Source organism: Girardinichthys multiradiatus, chromosome 15 (genome assembly GCF_021462225.1).
Source record: "Girardinichthys multiradiatus isolate DD_20200921_A chromosome 15, DD_fGirMul_XY1, whole genome shotgun sequence".
Lineage (NCBI taxonomy): Eukaryota > Metazoa > Chordata > Actinopteri > Cyprinodontiformes > Goodeidae > Girardinichthys > Girardinichthys multiradiatus.
Window position 1 is genome coordinate 24,539,477 of NC_061808.1, and position 24,125 is coordinate 24,563,601.

At 38.0% G+C, this 24,125-nt stretch overlaps 1 protein-coding gene across 4 annotated transcripts in view; it reads left to right on the top strand.

Annotated features, from left to right (window-relative positions):
• LOC124881945 (MAM domain-containing glycosylphosphatidylinositol anchor protein 2-like) overlaps nt 1–23,501 on the top strand; it is a 309,655-nt gene extending 286,154 nt beyond the window's left edge. For all 4 annotated transcript variants that reach the window (XM_047387943.1, XM_047387942.1, XM_047387944.1 and 1 more), the window contains 4 exons: nt 6,094–6,255; nt 18,127–18,257; nt 18,640–18,736; nt 20,355–23,501. In XM_047387943.1, coding sequence (XP_047243899.1) covers nt 6,094–6,255; nt 18,127–18,257; nt 18,640–18,736; nt 20,355–20,443 — 479 coding nt within the window. In that variant the 3' untranslated portion in view covers nt 20,444–23,501. The remainder of the gene's footprint in view (nt 1–6,093; nt 6,256–18,126; nt 18,258–18,639; nt 18,737–20,354) is intronic.
• Nucleotides 23,502–24,125: the final 624 nt, after the last annotated feature.

Sequence of the window (24,125 nt, forward strand, 5' to 3'; positions counted from 1 at the left end):
ATTTCTATTATTCCTAAAGGTGCATAGGATTCATAGGCAGGAAAAGTTTAAATCATTATTTTACATAACTTTTTTTAGCAACCTGCATCTGGCTAGAGTTGTTGATTTACGATACAATATTAGCATATTGTGATAAAGTTCATTATTTTCCATAATGTAATGATGAAAATTTAACATTCGTATATTTTAGATTCATTGCACACTAACTTAAATATTTCAGGTCTTTTATTGTCTTAATACGGATGATTTTGGCATACAGCTCATGAAAACCCAAAATTCCTATCTCAAAAAATTAGCATATTTCATCCGACCAATAAAAGAAAAGTGTTTTTAATACAAAAAACGTCAACCTTCAAATAATCATGTACAGTTATGCACTCAATACTTGGTCGGGAATCCTTTGGCAGAAATGACTGCTTCAATGTGGCGTGGCATGGAGGCAATCAGCCTGTGGCACTGCTGAGGTCTTATGGAGGCCCAGGATGCTTCGATAGCGGCCTTTAGCTCATCTAGAGTGTTGGGTCTTGAGTCTCTCAACGTTCTCTTCACAATATCCCACAGATTCTCTATGGGGTTCAGGTCAGGAGAGTTGGCAGGCCAATTGAGCACAGTGATACCATGATCAGTAAACCATTTACCAGTGGTTTTGACACTGTGAGCAGGTGCCTGGTCGTGCTAAAAAATGAAATCTTCATCTCCATAAAGCTTTTCAGCAGATGGAAGCATAAAGTGCTCCAAAATCTCCTGATATCTAGCTGCATTGACCCTGCCCTTGATAAAACACAGTGGACCAACACTAGCAGCTGACACGGCAACCAGACCATCACTGACTGTGGGTACTTGACACTGGACTTCTGGCATTTTGGCATTTCCTTCTCCCCAGTCTTCCTCCAGACTCTGGCACCTTGATTTCCGAATGACATGCAGAATTTGCTTTCATCCGAAAAAAGTACTTTGGACCACTGAGTAACAGTCCAGTGCTGCTTCTCTGTAGCCCAGGTCAGGCGCTTTTGCCGCTGTTTCTGGTTCAAAAGTGGCTTGACCTGGGGAATGCGGCACCTGTAGCCCATTTCCTGCACACGTCTGTGCACGGTGGCTCTGGATGTTTCTACTCCAGACTCAGTCCACTGCTTCCGCAGGTCCCCCAAGGTCTGGAATCGGCCCTTCTCCACAATCTTCCTCAGGGTCCGGTCACCTCTTCTCGTTTTGCAGCGTTTTCTGCCACACTTTTTCCTTCCCACAGACTTCCCACTGAGGTACCTTGATACAGCACTCTGGGAACAACCTATTCGTTCAGAAATTTCTTTCTGTGTCTTACCCTCTTGCTTGAGGGTGTCAGTAGTGGCCTTCTGGACAGCAGTCAGGTTGGCAGTCTTACCCATGATTGGGGTTTTGAGTGATGAACCAGGCTGGGAGTTTTAAAGGCCTCAGGAATCTTTTGCAGGTGTTTAGAGTTAACTCGTTGATTCAGATGATTAGGTTCATAGCTCGTTTAGAGACCCTTTTAATGATATGCTAATTTTGTGAGATAGGAATTTTGGGTTTTCATGAGCTGTATGCCAAAATCATCCGTATTAAGACAATAAAAGACCTGAAATATTTCAGTTAGTGTGCAATGAATCTAAAATATATGAATGTTAAATTTTCATCATTACATTATGGAAAATAATGAACTTTATCACAATATGCTAATATTTTGAGAAGGACCTGTAGTTCCCATCTGCAATGTCAACTGGAGAAAAACCTTTTGAAAGTTTGTTGTTCATTTGAAAGTTCCCTATTCTACTTAGGTCTTTCATTGTTTGGACTAAAAGTGTCTGAATTCATAATGAATTCTTATGATGTTGTTCATGGACAGGCTACTGCGTGAGACCAGAAGCTTTGCACATGCTGGGAACTGAGGTACTTATTCCCTCCATGTTTTTAGGCAACCCTGGTATGTTAAGAAAATGTATGGGTTTTTTTGGCAATAGTATAATCTCACACTGAAAAAAAAAAATATTTTTTTAGGACACATCTAACCCTTAGAATGTCTAGGAATTTTTAACAAGTAATCCATGACTTTCTGTTACTTTACATTTTAAATATGATGTGACAAAGGTTTTTCAAAATCGGAAACTCTAGACAACATGCCATTCGAGTAAGGCAGATATGTAAGAATCTTTACTAGTCAGAAAATTGTTACAGCAAAAAAGCTACCTACTTAAACCTGCCCAACAACAGTTACAGTCAAAGCAATAATAATTGAAACCGCTCATGGCTGCCAAGGCTGGACAAAGACTCATGTTATCCTACCACCACACACAGTGACGGGTATCATCATAAAAAGACTTCTAAATAGCAGAAATATTTCCAAGGAAAACAAAACAAGACTGTATTTTTATGATCTTTTTGGACAAGTGATTAGTCAATTAATGATGTAATGCTTAGATGTATGCTATTAATGACATTTTTACTTGGCTACACTTGTATGGTGTTTCAGACTTTAGGTCAAATACCCATGCAGAGAACTGGAATATTGCCAGCAATACCAATATGATTTTGTCCATGCTTATAGAAACTCTTCAACAGGCTCCTTAGATTAAAAAAAAGACTGGAAAAACTTAAATGTGACTTTTCACACAACTGGTCAACGATACACATGCCTGGTCTAAAGAAATGGAGTTTTGACGAAAATTCAGACTGAACGACTCACCCTCACCACCTGCTCCATCCAATGACTCCTCCATGCGTCTCCCCTCCGTCCAGTGTCAAGTCCGCTTGCCTCTTCAGCCAATCACCCTCTGATGCTTTGCTTTTAAGGACCACCAGTCATGGATCCCTCCTGCTCTTCAGCCGAGCTTGACCCTCCTCTACCCCACCTCCACCATCTTCCTTCCAATTTTCTCCCGGTCTCCTCACCTCCTCTGGCATTCACCCCACCACCAGTCGGATCCCAGGGGGAAGACATCTCTAATCCTAAGCCTAAAATGTCCATTCAAGCTCATGATATTCTCAGCATTCATGTCTTCCTCTGGGATCCGAGCGCCAAAGAAATAATCATTTGCCAATGAACTTCTCTAATCGCCATCTTTGTGTTTCCTATTGTGAGTCTTTTCAGTTTGAAATGTCATTGAATTTCTATATTGTGGCATAGCTCAGAAACTGTGTGCGCACACACTCGAACATCGGCTCAACTTTGGTTTTGTGACTTAGTCCATGTAAGATAACATAAATCTTCAAAGTGCACCGAAAATAATGTGATTACTGTGCTAATGGTGAATGATGTGCCAACATAAACATTTCATAAGACTGTTTTGACTATTTTGGTACCTTTTATTCAAACATGTCAGTAAAAGTGCCTCTTTGTGACAAGCTGAAATAAGTTTGTATCATTCAGTTTCTGATTGCATAAGACATGTTTACAGCAGTGTCACAACGCAGTCTAACAATGGGCAGCCTCGATTATTTATTTTTAAACTAATCTTGCTAGCCCCATGGTCTGTGAATTAACTAACTCAATCAGTAAAGAACCATTAAAATCAGATATGTTTGAATCAGTCTGAGGATTCCATACGAGTTCTCTTATTATCTATGATGGAATATAAATGGCTATTATGCTGCTGTGGCTCCAATAGCAGCTGAAGCAGTAAATAATGCATTGGCCTTAATCACCTAATGGTTTCTAAATGTCCAGCATTTCATTACTGGGCCCATTCCGTTCTGTGTATAATTATCTGATATCAGATTCAACAGAGGGAGATATTCCATTTGATTTTGGTTGCAGGGGCGTGGAGCTGCTCACTAGCTACCTTCCTTGTGCCTGTGGCAAGGCACAGATTGGCTTCAGATTATTTGGCTCAGACACAATCAGACGACTCTGACTCTGGCTGCTGTGCAGTCTATGACTGTCAGGCCGAAGGAGTGTAAAGTTTAACCCACATGTTATCAGCCAGATTGGCCCTGGGCTGTTGCAAACCTCAAAGAAATCCTTGCACTTTATCTTTCACAAGGAAGGTTTAGTTTCCATTATGCGGTCCGTGAGTTTAAATATAGTTGATATCTCAACTATGAACAAGTTTATTGTTTGACCCATTTACTGTTTTTAGAAGTTTCACAGTCAAAACTTGTAACTTTTTTACTAGTGAAACCCACTGAAAATGAAACAAATATAATGGTTCATAAAGTATTATAATCATAGCTTGATTTTATCGTTCAATGCATATTTAGGTTTGAGGAATCTAAAAGATGAACTTGGGTCTTTTTTTATTTGAATGCAAATTAAAAAACAAAACACGCTATGACTTTTTCTACTTTGCAACCCAAAATTATTACTTCCCCTGACAAATTTAGTTTTGACATTAGGTTCATTCAACCAAGACATTTTTTTCTGGTAAGATATAGACAGTCACCTCTCAAAGACAAGTTAAAAGAAGTATCAATCATAAAATTAGGATTTAGTAAATAATCAGTGGTAAATAATATTGGCATGACAACAATTAATCCCTTCTTATAAGTGCTGGCCAGGTTTTTGCATATTTCCACGGTTCTTTTGATGGTTTATTTTTGGTGATAAGCTCCAGCTCTTTGAGGCTGGAAGGTCCCCCTTGACATAAGCCTAGTTTTTTGATCGACCCACACATTCTAACATTCAAGTCAGGACTCTGGCTGGGCCCGTCCAAAACTTTAATATAACTTTCAGGCAGAAGAAAGACGTTGGTAAAACTACTTTTATCCCAAATCTGCCAGAAGTATAAATAATTTGGGCTAAAATGCAGGTGTACTTTAATTTGTCAACTTTGAAAAATGTGCTTCTTAAATCCAGTCTTAACAAATGTTAGTTAAAAAGTGCCGCTACTACCATTTCAAATAAATAAATCATTATAAATCAACCTGTAGTGACTTGGATTATGGAAAGTTTGACCCTGCAACACACAAAGGCTTTAGCTGATGAATATTGATATTCAAATTATTAATTTTGATGCCTTTTTGATATAAGCGTTTTTTCTTCTGTTTAAACATCCAATCAAACCTAATTTGGTGTTATAAGGGGCTATAAATAAATGAGAATCAGCTGGCCCAAAGAGGGATCAGAACCACAATCAGGAAAAAAGAGATGTTATTTAAAATCTGTACAAAAGAATGTACAAATATATAGGATTTTGCACGAAATTGAAGTAGTTTTATGGTTTCAAAGCTTTGCAACTTAGCAAAAATCCTGGGCTGCTAAAATAATTAAATTGACATCTAATAATTAAGCAGTCCTCCATGTATACAAACTAGTGTGTTAAAAATGGTAATGTGTGGCTACGATTTGGTTATGGGCTAATCAACCCGGAGGGGTCAGCAGCCGGCTGCCTCCATCATCAATATCTGCCAGTACACATGCATGGCATATCATGGCATTTAGTGTACAGTACTGTTCTGCTTTTTACAGAAATATAAATAGATTAGACTATGATTTTTCACAATTTAAACAAATAGTGGCTTGAAATATGTTTGAATGACTGGTACAAATCTCCAGCCACTGTGGCTGGGAATGGAAACATTGGGCACCGGCTAAAGGAAATTACTTTATATCCTTCACTTTACCTATGATACAGTATGTATCTGCAGGTTAATGTTGCTATAAGTTTGGTTATTGCTTTTATTCAAGAAACAATGTTGTCCATGGATTTTCCATGATGAAGCTTCTTATATCAATGAATGAATGACTACCAAAGGCTGATATAACTAGCATGTTCTAAAAACCATTAGAACATGCTAGCTGGGTTGCTCAGTTTATTTATATAACAGTTTATTGTTTTTAATAAAAATTATAAAATTATTTTTGGTTTTCTGTTGCTTTTACTTTATTTTGCTGGAATGAGTGGAGTTTAGTAAATATAAAACAAAGTTGCATGAAGGTGTTAACCTGTAAAAATGAATCGACATCTTTGAGCAACAATGTTTTGTTGTTAGTGAGGATGTAAGTTGATTCAGTATTGAGTTCAGTGAAGCTTTTCTGCTGACTGAGGGGATTTAAAATGTTTCCCTTTTCTTTGGACTGCTTGTTCTTTTTATGCACAGAAGACTAATTCCTACATTTAAAAAATGTGTCCCTATTTCTTAAAGGGTTCTACATGTATATTGAGACATCCAGGCCACGTAAGGAGGGAGACCAGGCACGGCTTGTAAGCCCCTTTTTCAACATTGCACCCAAAAACCCGTACGGCATCACGAACCCACCTGCCTACTGCTTTGGATTCTTTTACCACATGTATGGAAAACACATAGGTAAGACATGCTTTTGTATTACTGTCTTTTAATCCTAAAACGCAAACATCTGTGTTGCTTTTCAGAACAAATAGCAATACAAAGTGACAGAGATTATTTTACTTGAATCAGAAATACACTATAGGAAATGAAAATTAACTGTGATTCTTTAAAGAACATATCGTTGAAGTTTTCTGTGTGAGCTCAAATTTAATTGCAGTTCTCTGCTCAATTGAGACTCACTGTAGTTATCCAACTCAACAAAATAAAAATAAAAACACATAACAAGGCTATTTTAATTTAATTTATAGAATCATGCAATTCTTTAACTATTTCTGGGTTTCTGATATGAAGAAACTACGTATTCTTAGAGAAACCAAAGCAATGTTGCTACAGAGAAGCATCTTTCTTCTTGTAATAAACAGAGTTTTATCCATGGTGGTTGCAGGTTGGAGATTTGTGCTTTGAAGCTTAAATTTAGCAAGTGTGTCTGACAGATGTCTCAAGCAAAAAGGTATCTCATTTTTGCAACAAAGCCCCTCAAAGGTGTGTACAGAGATCCTGGGCATTAGCTCTTAACATTCATTTCTGAATATAGATAACAACCTTGCATGGCCCATTTGAAGATAGTGGAACGACTGAAGGAGCACTCTGCTGCTCACCAGTGACTCTCTTCACCGGGGACCCAATCAGTCGACCGCAAGCACTCCTGCTCTCTGAGTACATGCTGTTTGTAGTGTTTGTGCATTTGGGAGTTGTGGATAAGACAAGCTCTGCCACACTAAAACAGACTCAGTTTGAAGGCTATTTGTGGTGAAATGTCTGCCTCAGGTTTAGCTTCTATCATTAGGGACTGCACATGTTATAAGGGACCACCTGAATGAGACTGGAAAAACACTCTGGCCCACTACATAAGCAATTATTCTTTCTATGTGAAGTACTTTATTTGCACCAGCAAAAGCGATTTAGACTCAAAAAGAGTGACTTATCTCTTTTATTTAAAAAAAGAAAAATAAAGTGATCTAAATCTATGGTCCTTTGTTTGCATATGTCCTTAACCATTTCATCAAGTCTTTGCTTTCATGTTTGGGCAATGTCTAAGCTTTTAAAACAGCATGCAAAAGACATTGATCATAAGGATGCTGCAGTGACATTACACTTGAGCATTTCAGGCAACAGCCTTGCAAAGAGTTTAAGGGGTAACTTATTAATTGGTTTAAAAACATCCCCTCAGTAAAACACTGTAGTGGCTGCATCATAGTATGAGGGTAGCTCTCAGTAGAACTCTAGAGGACAGAGCGATTGATGTTTTTTGGTTGGAGTTGAGGATAAAATTTATCCGTTTTTCTTGCTAGGATTGTTTTAATTAATCTTTTATATTACCAACTTTGTCACTTTGCAGATTCTTTTGCTGTGTAAAAGTTAATTTATTATTCAAAGTAAACTGTCACATAAATGAGGATATTGGATTTTCACAGTATTATCAGCAGCGTTGTTTATGTTTACAAGAAAGTTCATGAAAGTTGTGAATATTTCCTTTGAACTCTGCACCTTAACAAGGCTGATTTTTGTTTGTTGTTTTATTTATTATTTTTGTGGCACTAGTGGACTGTATTTTGTAAGTTGACCAACAGAAAATGAGGTGGAGAGAGAGAGGGGAAGACATACAGCAAAGGTCAATGGGCCGGGACTCGATCCCGTGAAAGCTGCGTCGAGGACTGCCTCAGTAAATGGGACACATGAACTCAAGGCTGCTTTTTTAAACCTTACAAATATGAACTGAGGATAATACCTTGCCTGTATATAGGATATGGCTGTGTGCTGTGTGTGCTGCCCGCATATATAAAAACTTGTTTCCTTCAAGGCATGTTACCGATAGTATACACCTGTTCCTCTACACTTAAAACAAGAACTACATCTCTGAAACATCTAAACTGTTAGCTGTGCCTGCACACCTGCTTCTGCATGCACCCTTCAGGAGGATGCTTCAGCTGTGAAGGGCTCTTGGTTTGCAGAAGGCACAGCAGGGAAGAATATAAAAATAAAGAACTTTCAGGCATTCTGTCGCTTTTCACTTTCTCTCTAACCATTTTTCATATACCTGAGTGAAACCAAAATACTCACATAAGTGTTATCTCCAATTAACATGAAACAAGGCTTTCTCAGATGATGTGCATAAATAATGTGTCTTTCTGTGAAGAAGAACTACAATCTTATAGTGATTAACAGTGATAATCAATAGAGATGTCAAAAACTGGAAAAGCAAAGAAGGAAAGAAAGGCAGGCAGGCAGGCAGGCGGTTCATTTAATTTAGATGATGTGATCGACAGTGTCAAAGGCTGCAGAAAGGTCTAAAGGCTAAAACAGTAAATTTCCCAGTGTCTGGGACTATCATGCTGTTGTTAGACACTTTCAGCAGAGCAATTTCTGTTAACTGGTATTTGTAAAAAAAATGTGTGTTGTTCCAGAAGAGCCAGCAGTTGGTTGGCTACAACTTTTCCAGAGATATCTGATGTAAAAGGTAATTAAGAAATGGCCTATTAATTATTTTGTATAGGCTCAATAATAGCCTATAGCCTAGTGGGGACACTAAAAACTTAGTGTGAACAATGATCATGATTGGGAAGAAGATGAATAAACGGAAGAATAGAGGTGGAAAAGTAGCCCTGAAATTCCTGACTTTACTCTCAAAGAATGTCAGAAAGCTGTTACAGTTAAACTTTGAAATAACAGGTATATGGGAGTTCTAGCAGAAACAATCTTATTTATTGTACTGAATCTTTTGAGCTGTTTTTGTTTTAAGGAAATAAGTAAAGTTAGCAATTCTGGAGTTTTTTTATGATCTCATTCAAATATGTTAAATGTTTTTTTACAGGAAAACCCATCAAGTTCAGTATCATTTTAGGAGACCTGGAAGGTTATCCAAACTAACGGGGCAAGCAGCTTCTTTAAACCACCTTGTAGTGACATTATGAAATTGGACGTTTCCATTATGATCAAAATGGTCAATGGGAAGAGTGGACGAGGATTTTGCTTGACTGAGAACAGTATGATGAAAACTGCAAGGCTTGAGAATTGAAGATTTGACATACTGCAAAGGATTTGATCAGCAAACACAGAAAAGCAGTTTAAAATAGGTGCTGATATCAGGGATGGATATGGTCAATAGATACTATCCTCTGGCCATGGATCACCACCTCTGTCCAAGGCGAGGAGAGGTTTGGAATGCAGCTAGACGTCAGTCACATTACTAAGGGTTCCACCGAACTGTCTCTAGCATTAGAGGGTTCTGTGCAGATGACTATCCAACACAGCTTCTCTCTTAAGCAGTTTTTCTGTGAGTCACCTTACATCATCCTTAAGGTCAGCAATCATTTTGTGTGTCTTAAAAATGTCTGTCATTGTGAGGAAGGAGTAGAGAGCAGCCAGACATTCTGAGCGGTTTGAAGGCTTCATAATGCTGATAGCAGATCTGTTGCAGTCACATCATGAAAATTATAAAATCATCAAAAGTCCTCAAAAAATATAAATAAAAAAAACATTAATTCCAACTATAACTGACAAAATAAGTTGAGGCATCAAGGACTTAAACGTATAATTAAAGCATAATGAATCACATGTAGAAAGTTGAGTTTAGAGGTCAGCAACCTCTGTTTATTAGTGACAGCTTTTTACAAGATTAATATCCTATTGATTATCTTTGGCCAAATTTATACTGTTAGGATAAGCTCCTCAGATATAAGCAGATGTTATTGGGAGTACATTTTGTACATTGTTGTACGTAACCAGCAACATTTATACATTTTACATTAGGGCTAACACCGTAGCAGCATTTTACTGCAGTTATTGTGGCCAAATTAATGTAGTCTTGTGTGTCACAAATGGATGGGGGACAGTCTCACTAAAGCTTACACACAGTGCATGCGTAGCCTCACTAAGTATGAAAAATCAAGTCTCTATAAATAAAATTTTTTTATCAGTCTCAAATCTATAAAAAATCTGATATCTGAAAGGTAAATTCTCATTGTCAGGAAGCACGCTTAAGAAGAAGAAGAAGAAGAAAATGTCATCAAAATGACTGGCTGTCAGTGTGATGTTCTTCAACTGAAATGCTGTGTTAGTTTTATGCTGTATGCAAAAGGATTCACAAATTTCTACCTTTCTCTTGTCAGTCCATAGAACATTTACCCAGAAGTGTTGGGGATAGTTTTTTTTTTTTTGTTGTTTTTTTTTTTTGGGAATGTGAATTCTTTGTATTCTTGCTGATTAGCAGTGGTTTTCACCTTGGAACTCTCCCAAATGTGCAATTTTTGCTCAGTCTCTTTATTATTATTGAATTATAAACACTGATCCTAACTGAGGCAAGTGATGCCAGCAGCATTTTATATGTTGTTTTAAGTTCTTTATCACCCCCTGAATGAGTAATACATGCACTCTTGGAGTAAATATGGTTGGCTTGCCGCTCTTAGGGAGGTTCACTGTTTCATGTTCCTTCCATTTCTGGTTAATATGGAAGCAAATCGTTACCATATTTCAAATGAAAAAGCATTTTCAGAAATGCTTTTTCATTTTAAGAATGTGGCTGCATTGTTTGACTCATAAATGAAATTAGTTATCAATAATCCTATTTGCATTTTAATTTTCTTCTTCAAGACTGCTCATTCTTTCACTTAATTAAAATGAAAATGACATTTGAGATTTATTTTTCAAAATGTACCCCAGCAAATAGATACCAAAATTCAATTTGAAATGTAAAATTTGAAAATGAAAAAGCATTTCCAGAAATGCTTTTTCATTTTAAGAATGTGGCTGCATTATTTGACCCATAAATAAAACTAGTAATCAATCATCCTATTTGCATTTGCATTTTCTTCTTCATGACTGCACATTTTATGCCATAATCAAAAAGAAAACAAAGCAGACATTGCTTTTTCGTTTTCGTGGTCTGCCCGCAAAGTACTGCCCAGAACTCGAAAACGAAAAAGCATTCTGAGCTGCGGGCGCAGAAGAGTGACGTCAGCAGCCGCTCTTCCTCAGCTCCCTGCTGACCGAGCTACCCATCTTGTTTGGTGGGAGGCGCTGTGTACGTCTGCATTGCATTACATTGCAAACGTGCCGAGAAATTGATTGAATTGCAGCAGGGCCGAGCTCAATTTGTGGCAGTGGCAGGCAGAACTGGTAGTTCCGGTGGCAGGCTGTGGCATCCTTGTGGCAGCCTTGTGGCCTGGGACATCGTGTTTTTAAGCATTTATTTATATTTTTCTGTGAGTGACGATTCAGAATAGCCGCTCATGCTCTATAATAAACCGGCTGTTTGTGCAATAAATCTTCGTCATCCTTTCAACACGTCACACATACACATAGTGCTATTTATTTTCCATGTCAAGTAAATACAATCACCTTATGTTATGGGTCTAAAGCTGTTTATTAAATAATAATCAATAATGAAATCATTATTTAAAGGTAACAGGCTATAACAATAATGACAACCCATTTGCCGATAATCAGCATCAGCTTCCACAAAAACAGCGGCAACCGCATTGGCAAGCTTTTACGGCCGGTCTGGCACCTTCTGGCATCCTCGCGGAATCCCGTGCCACCGTGCGGCAAGCTGTGGCAGTTCTGGTGGCAGCTTCGGTGGCAGGCTGTGGCGGAATTGCCACAGCCTGCCACCGAAGCTGCCACCGGAACTGTGGAGCTGTGGCGGAACTACCAGTTCTGCCTGCCACTGCCACAAATTGAGCTCGGCCCTGCTGCAATTCAATCAATTTCTCGGCACGTTTGCAATGTAATGCAATGCAGACGTGCACAGCGCCTCCCACCGAACAAGATGGGTAGCTCGGTCAGCAGGGAGCTGAGGAAGAGCGGCTGCTGACGTCACTCTTCTGCGCCCGCAGCTCGGAATGCTTTTTCGTTTTCGAGTTCAGGGCAGTACTTTGGGGGCAGACCACGAAAACGAAAAAGCAATGTCTGCTTTGTTTTCTTTTTGATTATGGCATAAAATGTGCAGTCATGAAGAAGAAAATGCAAATGCAAATAGGATGATTGATTACTAATTTTATTTATGGGTCAAATTACGCAGCCACATTCTTAAATGAAAAAGCATTTCTGGAAATGCTTTTTCATTTTCAAATTTTACATTTCAAATTGAATTCTGGTATCTATTTGCTGGGGCATATTTTAAAAAATAAATCTCAAATGTCTTTTTCTTTTTCATTTTAATTTAGTGAAGGAATGAGCAGTCTTGAAGAAGAAAATGCAAATGCAAATAGGATGATTGATTAATAATTTCATTTATGAGTCAAACAATGCAGCCACATTCTTAAAATGAAAAAGCATTTCTGGAAATACTTTTTCATTTTCAAATTTTACATTTCAAATTGAATTTTGGTATCTATTTGCTGGGGTACATTTTGAAAAATAAATCTCAAATGTCTTTTTCTTTTTCATTTTAATTAAGTGAAAGAATGAGCAGTCTTGAAGAAGAAAATTAAAATGCAAATAGAATTATTGATTACTAATTTCATTTATGAGTCAAACAATGCAGCCACATTCTTAAAATGAAAAAGCATTTCTGAAATGCTTTTTCATTTGAAATATGGTAACCATTTGCTTCCATAGGTTAATGGCTCATTGAGTGTTTTGAGTTTCGAAACCTTAGAAATGCCATTTTAGCCTTTTCCAGAATGATAGATGTTATTGACTATGTTTCTCATCTGTTCTCGATGAGAACATAATTTTCTGCTTTTTGAGATTTACTTCATGTTTATCACAGAGGTTCTATTTAAGAGATTTTTTTAATTCTTCTGGGTCTGGAAATAATCAGGCTCGACAATGGTTAGTGGAACTGAACTCAGCTTTCCAAAAAGTGAGGTTTAGGACAGTTAAGTAATTATTTAGCAAGGAGGCCTTATTATATTTTCACCTTCAGCCACATTGGTTTAGATAGAGCCCTACCCCAATAAACGAAATCATATTTTGTAAACACTTTTTTGTATTTAGTCTGGTTTTCTTCATTTGGTATTAACATTTGTTACTTGGCACTGTCTTTTAGTGTTTAACCCTTTCTCTCTCCTAGACATAGCAATTGACTGAGCTTTTACTGTAACTAATATGTGCTCTCTTTGAGACTCTATCCTTGAAAACTGGCTCAGAGTTTATCTGTTCTTTCTTTCTAGATGAATCGACTAAAGGAGCTACATCCCTTAACATTTACTTTTCCTTCCCATAGAAAGTACTCCTGGATCAGTGCTTCTGTGTTTGTGTCTCTGCTCTGTTCTCTCAAACCCCCTGTCGGTCGTGGCAGATGGCCGCTCACACTGAGCCTGGTTCTGCTGGAGGTTTCTTCTTGTTAAAAGGGAGTTTTTCCTCTCCACTGTCGCTACATGCATGCTCAGTATGAGGGATTGCTGCAAAGTCAATGCCAGTGACTGTCCACTGTCTCTACATGCTCATCCAGGAGGAGTGAATGCTACAAATCTCTGACTCGATGCAATCTGCTGGGTTTCCTTAGATAGAACAACTTTTTATCCAATTTGAATAAACAACTGAATCTGACTGCACTGTTCAATGGTTAGGATTAATTGGAATGTATGTACCTGACTTTGTGAAGTGCCTTGAGACAACATGTGTTGTGAATAGGCGCTATATAAATAAAACTGAATTGAATTGAATTGATGAACTTAAGCATAGAGTGTGACATAAAATAAAAAAACATAGATATGTGTAAGCAGGCAAGTGTAAATATGCTGAAATATTTTTATACTTAAGCTGACTGACTTTTTTAACCTGAAACTTCTGATATCTGATACTTCAAAAGCAAAAACATGGATATACTGAAACTCATTTCTGGGATTGCCCCACTGGAAATGTAGAGTGGAAGTGTCCTGGCAGGTGGGCCGGACCAAACATCTGGAGAGGTGGAAGTGAGGGCAGTCAGAAGAAAATGAGGATAGAGGTGTTGGCGGGGCGTCTCAGCCGGGGAAGATGAGAACTCCTCCGGCTCCCTGCCGAGGTTGAGTAGGCCGTGACATTTCCAATTTGCTCAAATTGATCGCCAGCCAGACCCTCTCTTCCCTGCCCTCCTTGTCTGCAGTAAAATCCATGCCCAGACTATGGTGTGGTATGATGAATGGGCTAAATGTCAAGGACCTGAAACCCAGCTCAGATCTTCCATAGCTACACTTTGTTTAGTATACCGTCTCTACAACCAATACAGAAAATCTCTGGAGACCTTTGCTGCCTAAGGTATACAGTAGCTGGCAAAAGTATTAGTACATCTTGAAAGTTAACACCTTTTAATTTAAAACCCAAAATGTATGTATATTTCATTGAAATTTTGTTTGACAGCCCAACAGGAAGAAGCGCCTAATTGTGCAGTACGAAACCTAAAAATCGAGGCATACATTTATACTTAGTGCCCTTTGCTCTGATGCTCCTAAATAAAATGCAGCGTAGCGTATCATTTTTGCATTTTGACAAAACTGTATATATGACAGAAAAGTAACACATCACCCTGAACACATCATCTGCATGATGAAACAAGGAGGTGGCAGTATCATGTCGTAGAATAGCTTTGATTCTGCATGGATAGGAGCTGGTCAGAGTTAATCTGACAATGGAAGGAGCTAAATACGAAGCAGTACGGGACAAAAATATGTTTGATGCTGCAAACAACGTGAGCCTAGGATGGAGGTTGAATATTTCAGATCAAAGCATACTATTGTAAGAATGGCCCAGTCAAAGTACAGATTTAAAACTGATGGAAACGCTGTGGTAACAAAAGACAAAGTTGTTTATCACAAACTCTCTTCATCAAGTCCGACTGAGCATGACTGAGCTATTTTGCAGCGAAGAATGGTGAAGAACTTTAATCTCTAAATGAGCAAAGCAGGGAAAGATATTACCCCCAAGACTTAGCTATCACACAAAAAATGTATTTACGTTTTTGGTTTTACCATTAGAAAATGTGAAAAAGTTGAACCAGAAAACGTTTTTCGAAACACTGTATAAGATCCTGTAAATATTACATTGAATAAAAATGTTAAATAGTTGGGGAGAAATTTTCTATTTATGCTTCTTCTTTCAATCCTACTATTTTGATGTTGCGGCATGGTTACGTTTAAAGGAGTCAGAGCCAGAATTCAGTGCTGCCGTGCTGAAAACCACAATCAGTCAATATAGAAAGCGCCTACACTCTAAGGAGAACAGTGGCACAGCCTCAAAGACACTCCTCCGTAGTTTGCTAGCAGAGGATACCTGAGACAAGGTCACACTCAATTACTGAACCACACATCAAAGTTTGACTTTGGAGCCCACATCGGATTTTGTATATAGGATTAGATATCTAGCAAAGAACAGTTGGTATGTCTGTTTAAAGCCTGATCTTTTTAGTAGACTTGGCTCACACTTTTTATTAGCAAGGATGGTGGTACTGCTCCTCAATTCACCCCTCTCTTGTCCTCGCTAAATAATTAAACATTTCCAGGAGCTATCTCTCACTTTTACCAGACTCAGATATTTTATGTCTTAGATCTCTTTAAGGTTCACAAGGCTGCCAAAGGTACTTCTTTAAAAAAAGAAATGAGGTTCAACAATGAGTATACAACACATGCCTTTGTTCAGGATGTGATGACACTGACATAACCACCTCCATCATGAAGGGTTCAAAGAAAAAGTGAGGCAGCTTGCTCAGCAGGAAATCCTCCTCCATTCTAAACACTCCAACAGGAGATGAAACCACAGGTCATGTTTCGTACGGCAGCTCATCTCTCACAGGAGATTGTGCTGTCGTTGGGGAAAGTGTGCGCTGTGCTGATGAGACACTATGAACAGAGACATACAATGTAGCTTCCCCTCAATTCCTCATCTAGATATATTTTTTTCCAACAGGGTTGAGCAGTAATGAGACACCGTGCTGAGGAAAAGATGTATTAAACCCAAAGCTGTAGTTGCTGCAGTTTTGGCTCACCAGTTGTGTTGGTGCTCAGATTCTGTTTTCCAAGCCAAAAGTACTCCAAATCTAAAATTCACTCAACCCTAAAAGAGTGGTCCTGTTGAGCTTCACAGTTGGGTTTAAAGCTGACCTCATTTGGACCTTTGGAAGCTGCTCCTGTTGGTCCACTACAAAAGGATAGTACTCCCTTTCACACATGCAGTTTGGAAAATAGAAACGAATTATATAAATAAATTCCACAATTGCTGTGTTTTGGAGGAAGAGTAAAAAGGTTGCACTCAGTGTCATCATCTTACTGTTTCATTTCATATCCCGTGGCCAGAAAGGAGGTCTGTGTGAAGGGAGTCTTCAGTTCAGACCTGGCATGTAGGGTTTTCTATATCAATAGGAAGCATTATAAGGGTTATATATTGGTTCAGTTAGAACCATTTGTGGTTAAAAATCACCTGAACTAAGGGAAAATTGTTTATTTTAAATGAAAGGAATCAAGCATATTTATTACCCCCAGGGAACATATTTAGATTAACCAGAATATTCTCAACACATATCACCCATAAATTTTACTGGATTATCTTTAGCTACAGAATAATTTATCACTTGCAAAACCTAATAAATACATTAATTCATATGACCAGAGTTTAACCTTTGGCACTGCTTGACATTGCTTTATGTGCAGGAGAATATAAATATTTTAAAAGGAAGGAAACAGGAGGGATTATAACCCTTAAATTCCAATTTACCTCACAGTGGAACCTGAATACGCAATTGAGTCTTCCTGAGTGGGTGGTATATGGGAGCAAGATTAAAAAGTCATTTTAATCTTTTTCAATTTTTTCCCTGTGAAAAATAAAAATCTTCTTTTCGTGGCTATTTTAATCCGACCTTCAACTTGTGCCAAAAAGTTAATTTCCGCTGTCCTTCAGTGCTCCAGTGACAGATATCCCCATACTATGATGCAGTCACTACCATGCGTCAATATAGGGATGGTGTTGAAACCATGAATAAACAGCGTTTGATGTTTTTACCCAAAAAGCATTTTTTGAGGTTTTACCCAAATCATTTTAGTTTTGTTTCATTGTAGCATTTTATAATCATAGACTTTAATATGCTGTTTTGAAAGCTATACCCTGACATAAAAAATTAAATGATGAAATGTTTACTTTTCTGGGATCTTGGACAGAAAGGAGGAAGTTGGATATGGCAGTAGAGTCAACTTTAGGATCACAACTGATTTTCATTTAGTGCTTGATTTTTTTGTTTTGTTTTGCTTTTTTGTTTTATTGAGGCTACTATACATCTGGTAGCACCTAAAGTCTTTATGTTTATCTGTCTTGTTTTCACTTGTTACACAGGGGTGATTTGTGGAACCTTTTATACAAAATAGTTTCTTTCTAAACTATGTGTTGCAGTTGGGTCTGGTGGACAGAGTTGGCAGAACAAAACTGTTTATATATCAACAGGGATTTGTTAGATAGTTTATTTCATTGTTTGAACACCAGTGTTTGGGTACCAACTAATGAATGAAAACACAAAATGCAAACCAGCCTACCTGTTTATTTGTTTAGTTTTTTTATAGGTACATTTAGCCAACTGTCCTTAATATTTCAGTGTATTTAAGAGGGAGTGAGGAAAAGCAAGTTGTAATTTTTGCATGATTTTTAATACTGTAACTTATTGCCAAAAGATCAATCATTATTCTTTCCACAAGCGAACATTGTGTTTTTGCAAAACACACCCGGTAACTCCTAACAGTATTCTAGCCCAGCTCATGGGCTTTCCATACCCATTTCAATGAAAGGATGACATAGACTAGGTGCCTGATCACTGAAATCTTATATGTGGTTAAGATTGTTTGTTTACCTGTAAGTAAATGTTATTTGACTGTGATACAAGGCTGAAGAAAGCTTGTGCATTCACTTTCTCTCTGCTTCACACAGGAACACTTAATGCTTTCCTAAAGCAAAAGGGCCAAATGACCTTAGAGGCTCCTCTGTGGTCACTAAGCAGTAACCAAGGTGACCGGTGGAAGCAGGCCAAAGTAAGCATCCATCCAACATCATCCTTCCAGGTGAGACAAAAAAGTAATCAATCCTTTGAGCACCTACAATCCTCTTTGTGCCCTCTATTTTAGTCTCAGCCTGTGTTCATATTTGTTTTCTGCAGAGGTGCATGCTGATGTAACTAGTAAAGAAGTGGCTGAGATCCACCTGTATTTTGGATACTGTGGTATATTTTGTAACCACTAGGATAACATTGAAGGAAAATAGAAATAAGTTCTGAAAAAAAATTAGTTTTATGTGTTTTAACAGTTCAACACATCGATACATTTAATTTAGCTCTATCAAATATTAAGACCAACACCTGCCACCTGCTGTAATATTTTGAATCCAACCTCTTAAAATCCTTTAAAAATTTGCAAATGTTCTAATAAGTTGTTTTCCTCTCTGTAGGTTGTTCTTGAAGGTATCCGGGGACCAGGAATCGAGGGGGACATCGCCATTGATGATATCACACTAGAGGAAGGGGAGTGTCGAGACCCACCGCCCAGTGAGTAGCAGCAGCTCCTCCTTTCTTTCTTCTTATCTGACCTCCAGATTCTTTGTTTACATCGACATACTTTAGATTTACAGAATCTAATCTCAGACAGTTGGCAGCACCGAGCCAGCATTTCATGGAGAAAACATGGTTGCCACAGCAACAAGGTTGTAATCACATGAACGATAGCCGTGCTGCTGGCCGAGTGGGGCACAGTAATTGCACCTCAGGAACAAACCAGGCAAAAACAGAAAATGAGCCACAGAAAATGGCCTGCAGTTGACAAGGGCATATTGTTAGCCAGGGAAACTCTGCTGCTTTGATTTAATTCCTGTTATTCCTGACAGGAGGAAGAGTCGATCTTCAGTACCTGACAAACAACGCAGAACTACCTGTTTTAGTTACTTAGGTGGAAGAAAATTAATCAAAAACACAAATCAGAAAAAGCAAACCTGACTGCTAGATTAATGGTTTTTGCTACGGCATTGATATTATTTGATGTTCTAATTTATTTTTGGATCCTTTATGGTTAGTACTGACAACATTAATTCATTGAGAGCAAAAAGACCGGTCACCCAAGCTGAGGATAGAGGATTATGAATTATGGAATTCAATCTCAGACAATGAATCTTACATGACTTTAGGAGATGTAAGAGAGAATATTGAGCAGTATCTCAGAGGGAACTGAAAGGAGGTGATTTCTAACTCGTTACCCTGGTAGACCGCTACAAAAAAGCTGATAAAGACTGCCATAAGTTGTTTGAGTGTTGAGAAAATAGTTCGAGATATTGGATAATCAAATATTTGTTTCTTTCATAGAGTGAGATGGAAAGTTTTTACAGATAGTAATTTACAAATTAAGGAGCACTGCTGGCATTTGTAAATACTTTACTTTGGAAAAAACATGGTGGTTGAGCTGTTAGATTTACACTGTATCTGATTTATTTTTATTTAACTAAAACTAAAAATTGATAGCAACCAACAGATTACTATTAAAAGAGGGATTTATCCAGGGCTGCCCCCCTGTTGTTAGCTGAAAGATTTTGCAAGTTAAACTCAGTGGAAGCCTTAAAAAGACAAATAAATAAATAAAATACAATTTTGTTTTCTCTTTTTCTGTATTGACTGCTTGATTAAAATAAATAATTTACAGGTGTAAAATAATAACGCTCAAATGTTTTTGTTCCTAGCTATGAACAAGCTAGCTCTTAAGCATAGCTAGCCACCACAGGAAGTTAGGAAAAAAGTACCACTGCAAATTTACCTTAACAGATTACATTCAGTCCAGAAATGTTGCCCCACTTAACTAATCTATGTTTCAGAAAACCAATGTATTTTGTTTTATCCAGGGATATGGCTGTTATTTTTCACAATTTAATGCCATTTCTCTGGATTTTATACAATCAGATGCTGTAGCAAAATATTCATGAACAGAAGTTGTGCTTTAATATAGGTGTTCATGATTTAATAACTTATAAACCATCAGAAAGACAAATAACAGTTCATCTTTGTTGCTATCATCACATGTTCTGCACATGAGAGCCATATTTGAGCCAATGTTTACCTTAAAACGGGTGTCTTTTTCAGTAGTGCATAAATCTGACAGTTCATTTTTGTTTCTTTTCTTTAGATATCAGTGCCAATGCTCTGTCCACATCCTCCCATATATGGCTGCTTTACGCCACCCTGGTTCTGACTCTCTTGGAAGGTCAAAGGTGACCCAGTTTCTTTGTCATCGGGGAGGAGAGAGTTCAGACCCACTGTCTGTGAGCTATACCCTCAACATCCAATCACCAAAGAGAATTGAGAATTCATGCATACTGAAAGCATCAGGGTTCTTGGAAGGACCACAGACCACAGGGGGAGGGCAGGGTGGAGTTTATGAAAGAAAGACAAGACAAAAAGTAATAAAAAATACATGCTAATTTTTCATTTGAAGAGACCTCTTTTATGTAAAACACTCCTTGATGCAGGACTCGGAATGATTTTATGAGCACAAGAAAGTGGAGTTCACATGGTTTGAGGGAAACAGTTTGTGAAGCACAAGAATCATTTTGTGAAGATGTGGAAAAATCTCTGGATGGTCGCAGAACAGACAAACGGCTGACTTTTACAATTTTGAATAATGTTTCCCTCCTTTCAAATAGGTGGTATCAGACCATTCTGTGTGTATTTTTATTTTCTTGCAGCAGATGCCAATCATGAACATTGTTTTCAGTCTAGCCCAGCCTCACACCACACTTTGGCATTTCTTCATCTGCTTGGTGCTGTTCTGTAGGGAAATCTGGAATCTGACATTTAGTTCTGTCTGCTTATTCCCCTGTAGCTGCCTACATATCTGATAACACTGTGCTCACGAGTCCAAGTGGCCAACGGACAGTGTGCTGGCAGGGCAAAAAGGCAGAAAGATCAGCAGAGTTGTACACAGCTGTTTAAATTCAAGTTTAGTGAGCTAAAATGAAATTTCAAAAAAAGAAGGGAGATGCCTTCAAAAGAAGGGTTTGCGAAAGACGAAACAGGCAGAGAGTAGAGAGAGATCCGTTTACTTGTCTGCCTGTGGAAAAAGAAGCCACTTTACTTTCTGCCATGAAACAAAAGTGCCTTCAGATTACAAACCGAATCGTGAGCCTGAGTGTTAATCAACATTGAACAAGTCTCTGTTCATGTTTCTTTTGATGGGCTATTTTCTATCGTTTCTTTCGCCCCACAAGTGCTGATGGGAAGGCAACGCGTGCTCAGAGGGAGTGCAGAGGTTGAACTGCTCAGTGAATATCTTCCCCATGGGACAGTTGCCTGTGACTCCATGTGTGTGCACGATACGCCTGAGCCGTTGCATTTTTTAACATGAAGGGCAGCCAAGCAGGCAGAGCGGGCTCCCACCCTTACCACACTTTCGGAAGCAATGTGGATGAAAACGAAAAAGTGAGGCTGAAGATCTTTTTTTTTCTTTTTTTCTGAAAAAAAACGATTCAAGATCAAGCAAGTGGATAAAGACATCTCAAGGAATGAATAACCCACCCTCTTCTCATAATTCTCCTTCCCTGTGGGCGAGTATTTTTTAACAAAAGAGAAGAGCAATTGCTGAATAAAACATTGAGTTGTACAGGGAGTAAAAGCAAAAACTTTGAGACTGCAGGCTCTTCATTAGGGTGATACGTATCGCCCGTCTCCACCACCATTTATATGGAACAATATGAAAATTGAAAAAAAGGATAGTGACCATAATAATAGTCAAGATATTTTATTACTCTAGCGAGAATGTTTCTCTGCTTTTACACAAACTGTGAAGATTGACTGTGGAAGATCTACCTGAGACCATAACCTTAACCAGCGGGGTTTTTAAAAAATGTATTATTAAAAAAAAAAAGAAAATCAAGAATATCAAGAGTTTCGTTCATTGTTGGTTATGACAAATGCTTTGAGGACTTGTGTCTTGTTTATTTCTTTCTTTCTTTTTTATTTGAAGATGACTTAAACTTCCTTTCTCTTCTTGTTGTCTCCCTTTGCATTGCTGAAATATCAAAGCCGATGGAAGCATAAGAAGTAAACCAATTTGGTGTATGTATAACTTGTAAATGTTAAAGAAGTTCTATTCAAAGGTTTATAATAAATGTTTTATGTTGGACTACAGGAAGCACAACATACAGTTTAAGGTCTCAACAATATAATATTCCTTTATATTTCTCAACACATGGGGGGCCTACTCTCACGGATTCAGGCTTTTCAACACTCAAGTCCATGTTTGACAGGAAATTTTGTCCATTTTCTACTTATATTGTTCATATTTATCACGCAGACGCAGCTCTCGAGAGTATAAATGCAGATGTGGTTCAACATATGTAGCCTCTTCAGTAAAAGCCTGGATTAGTGTGAGTAGGGTGTGTCTGTGTGTGAGCATAAAGCTGTGTACAATAGTTGTTATAAGAAACTGAAACATGTAAAGAAGATAAATATGCTATAAGCGAAACAGAGCGGGATGACGAGCATTTCAGGGCATCCATACAATAATGTTTTGGTCTGTATGATATTATCAGAGAAATATGCGTATCAAAGATTTTATCCATAAATTTATGTTTTGTTAGTTTTTTTATGATAATTTTTATCATTTTCATTTCAATTTTCAGATCACACTGAATGTATATGAAGTTCTTGGGTGTTTTTTAACCTTACACTCTGACTAGATGTAATGTTTTACTAAATCACATGTTTTTCTGTGTGCTTTTGATGATGCAGACTTTCAGCTTTTTCTAGTTCTTTTGACATGCATAAAGCATAAAAGATTTGTCTGAGTCAGACTTTGAAGCAGTTTCCAAAACTACAAGCCCCCAGAAAACAACCATTTGCTCGCTGCTGTATCCCTCTGAGGTATGGCAGATAACAAAAAGTACCAAAGTACCCCTACAGTCACTGTTCTTGGTATTGATATGAGTTTATTAAAATGTTTGCTTTGATACCCCTTGGCAATAGATCAGATCGACCCATAATAGCCGCAACAGCCCGTAAATACATGAATGCTTCAGCCTTTGAATAAAAGATTACTTTAAGTAAAGCTGTTTTAAGTGAAAAGATTTTACATTTTGGGAAACAGTTTTTTAGTGATACCAGGTTGTATAATGCTACAGCCAGGAGCCACCTACAGTAGCATAGCCTATGACTGGAACAAGAGAAAACAGCTGGAGTTTGTCCAACATCCACAAAATATGCCAGCCAGCTCCTCCAAAACATGCATTATATCTTGTCTGTTTATTCCTTAATAAAATAAAGTGTTTAAATTCTGCGTTGCCATTTATTTCTTGAGGGAATCTGACAGATTGCCAAAAACGTTAGCTGATATATGGGTGTAGAAAGCTGCTAAGTGTTTATGGAGACTTCAAATGTTTGGATTTCATTTTGAAGCTAGTTAATTTGTGGACTTTAGAACTTCTCAGGGCATCATTTTTGCAATCACTAGTAAGGGAGAACACGGCTATTTTTTTCTATGTCCAATTTTTCAGCAATTTTAAGCTAAAAGCTAGCATACCTCACACATAGAAATAGCCTGTTAGCTTGCAAACTCTGTGACAGATCATATCTCAGTTTTTATTTAATTTGACCAAGTATGTTTATGGCAACTGGAAATTTACATTTGACTTAAGTAACAAAATATTCCATATTCATTATGTTTTTCAAGCCACAGTTCTGTGGTGTCGGGCCACAATCCTGTGGTCTCATTCAGTAGAGAGGAACTTCTCAACATCAGAGAGTCCTATCTTGGAATTTTTTCACCATCTTTCATTGATCCGAGGTTCACTGAGCTCCTAGCAAGCGGAGCTGCGGCACTATACGGGATACTGCGCCGAAAGCTGCGGAGGGGAAAGCGTGCTGGCGCGCTGGTAAAGCTCCGCAAAAGAGGACTTCGCAC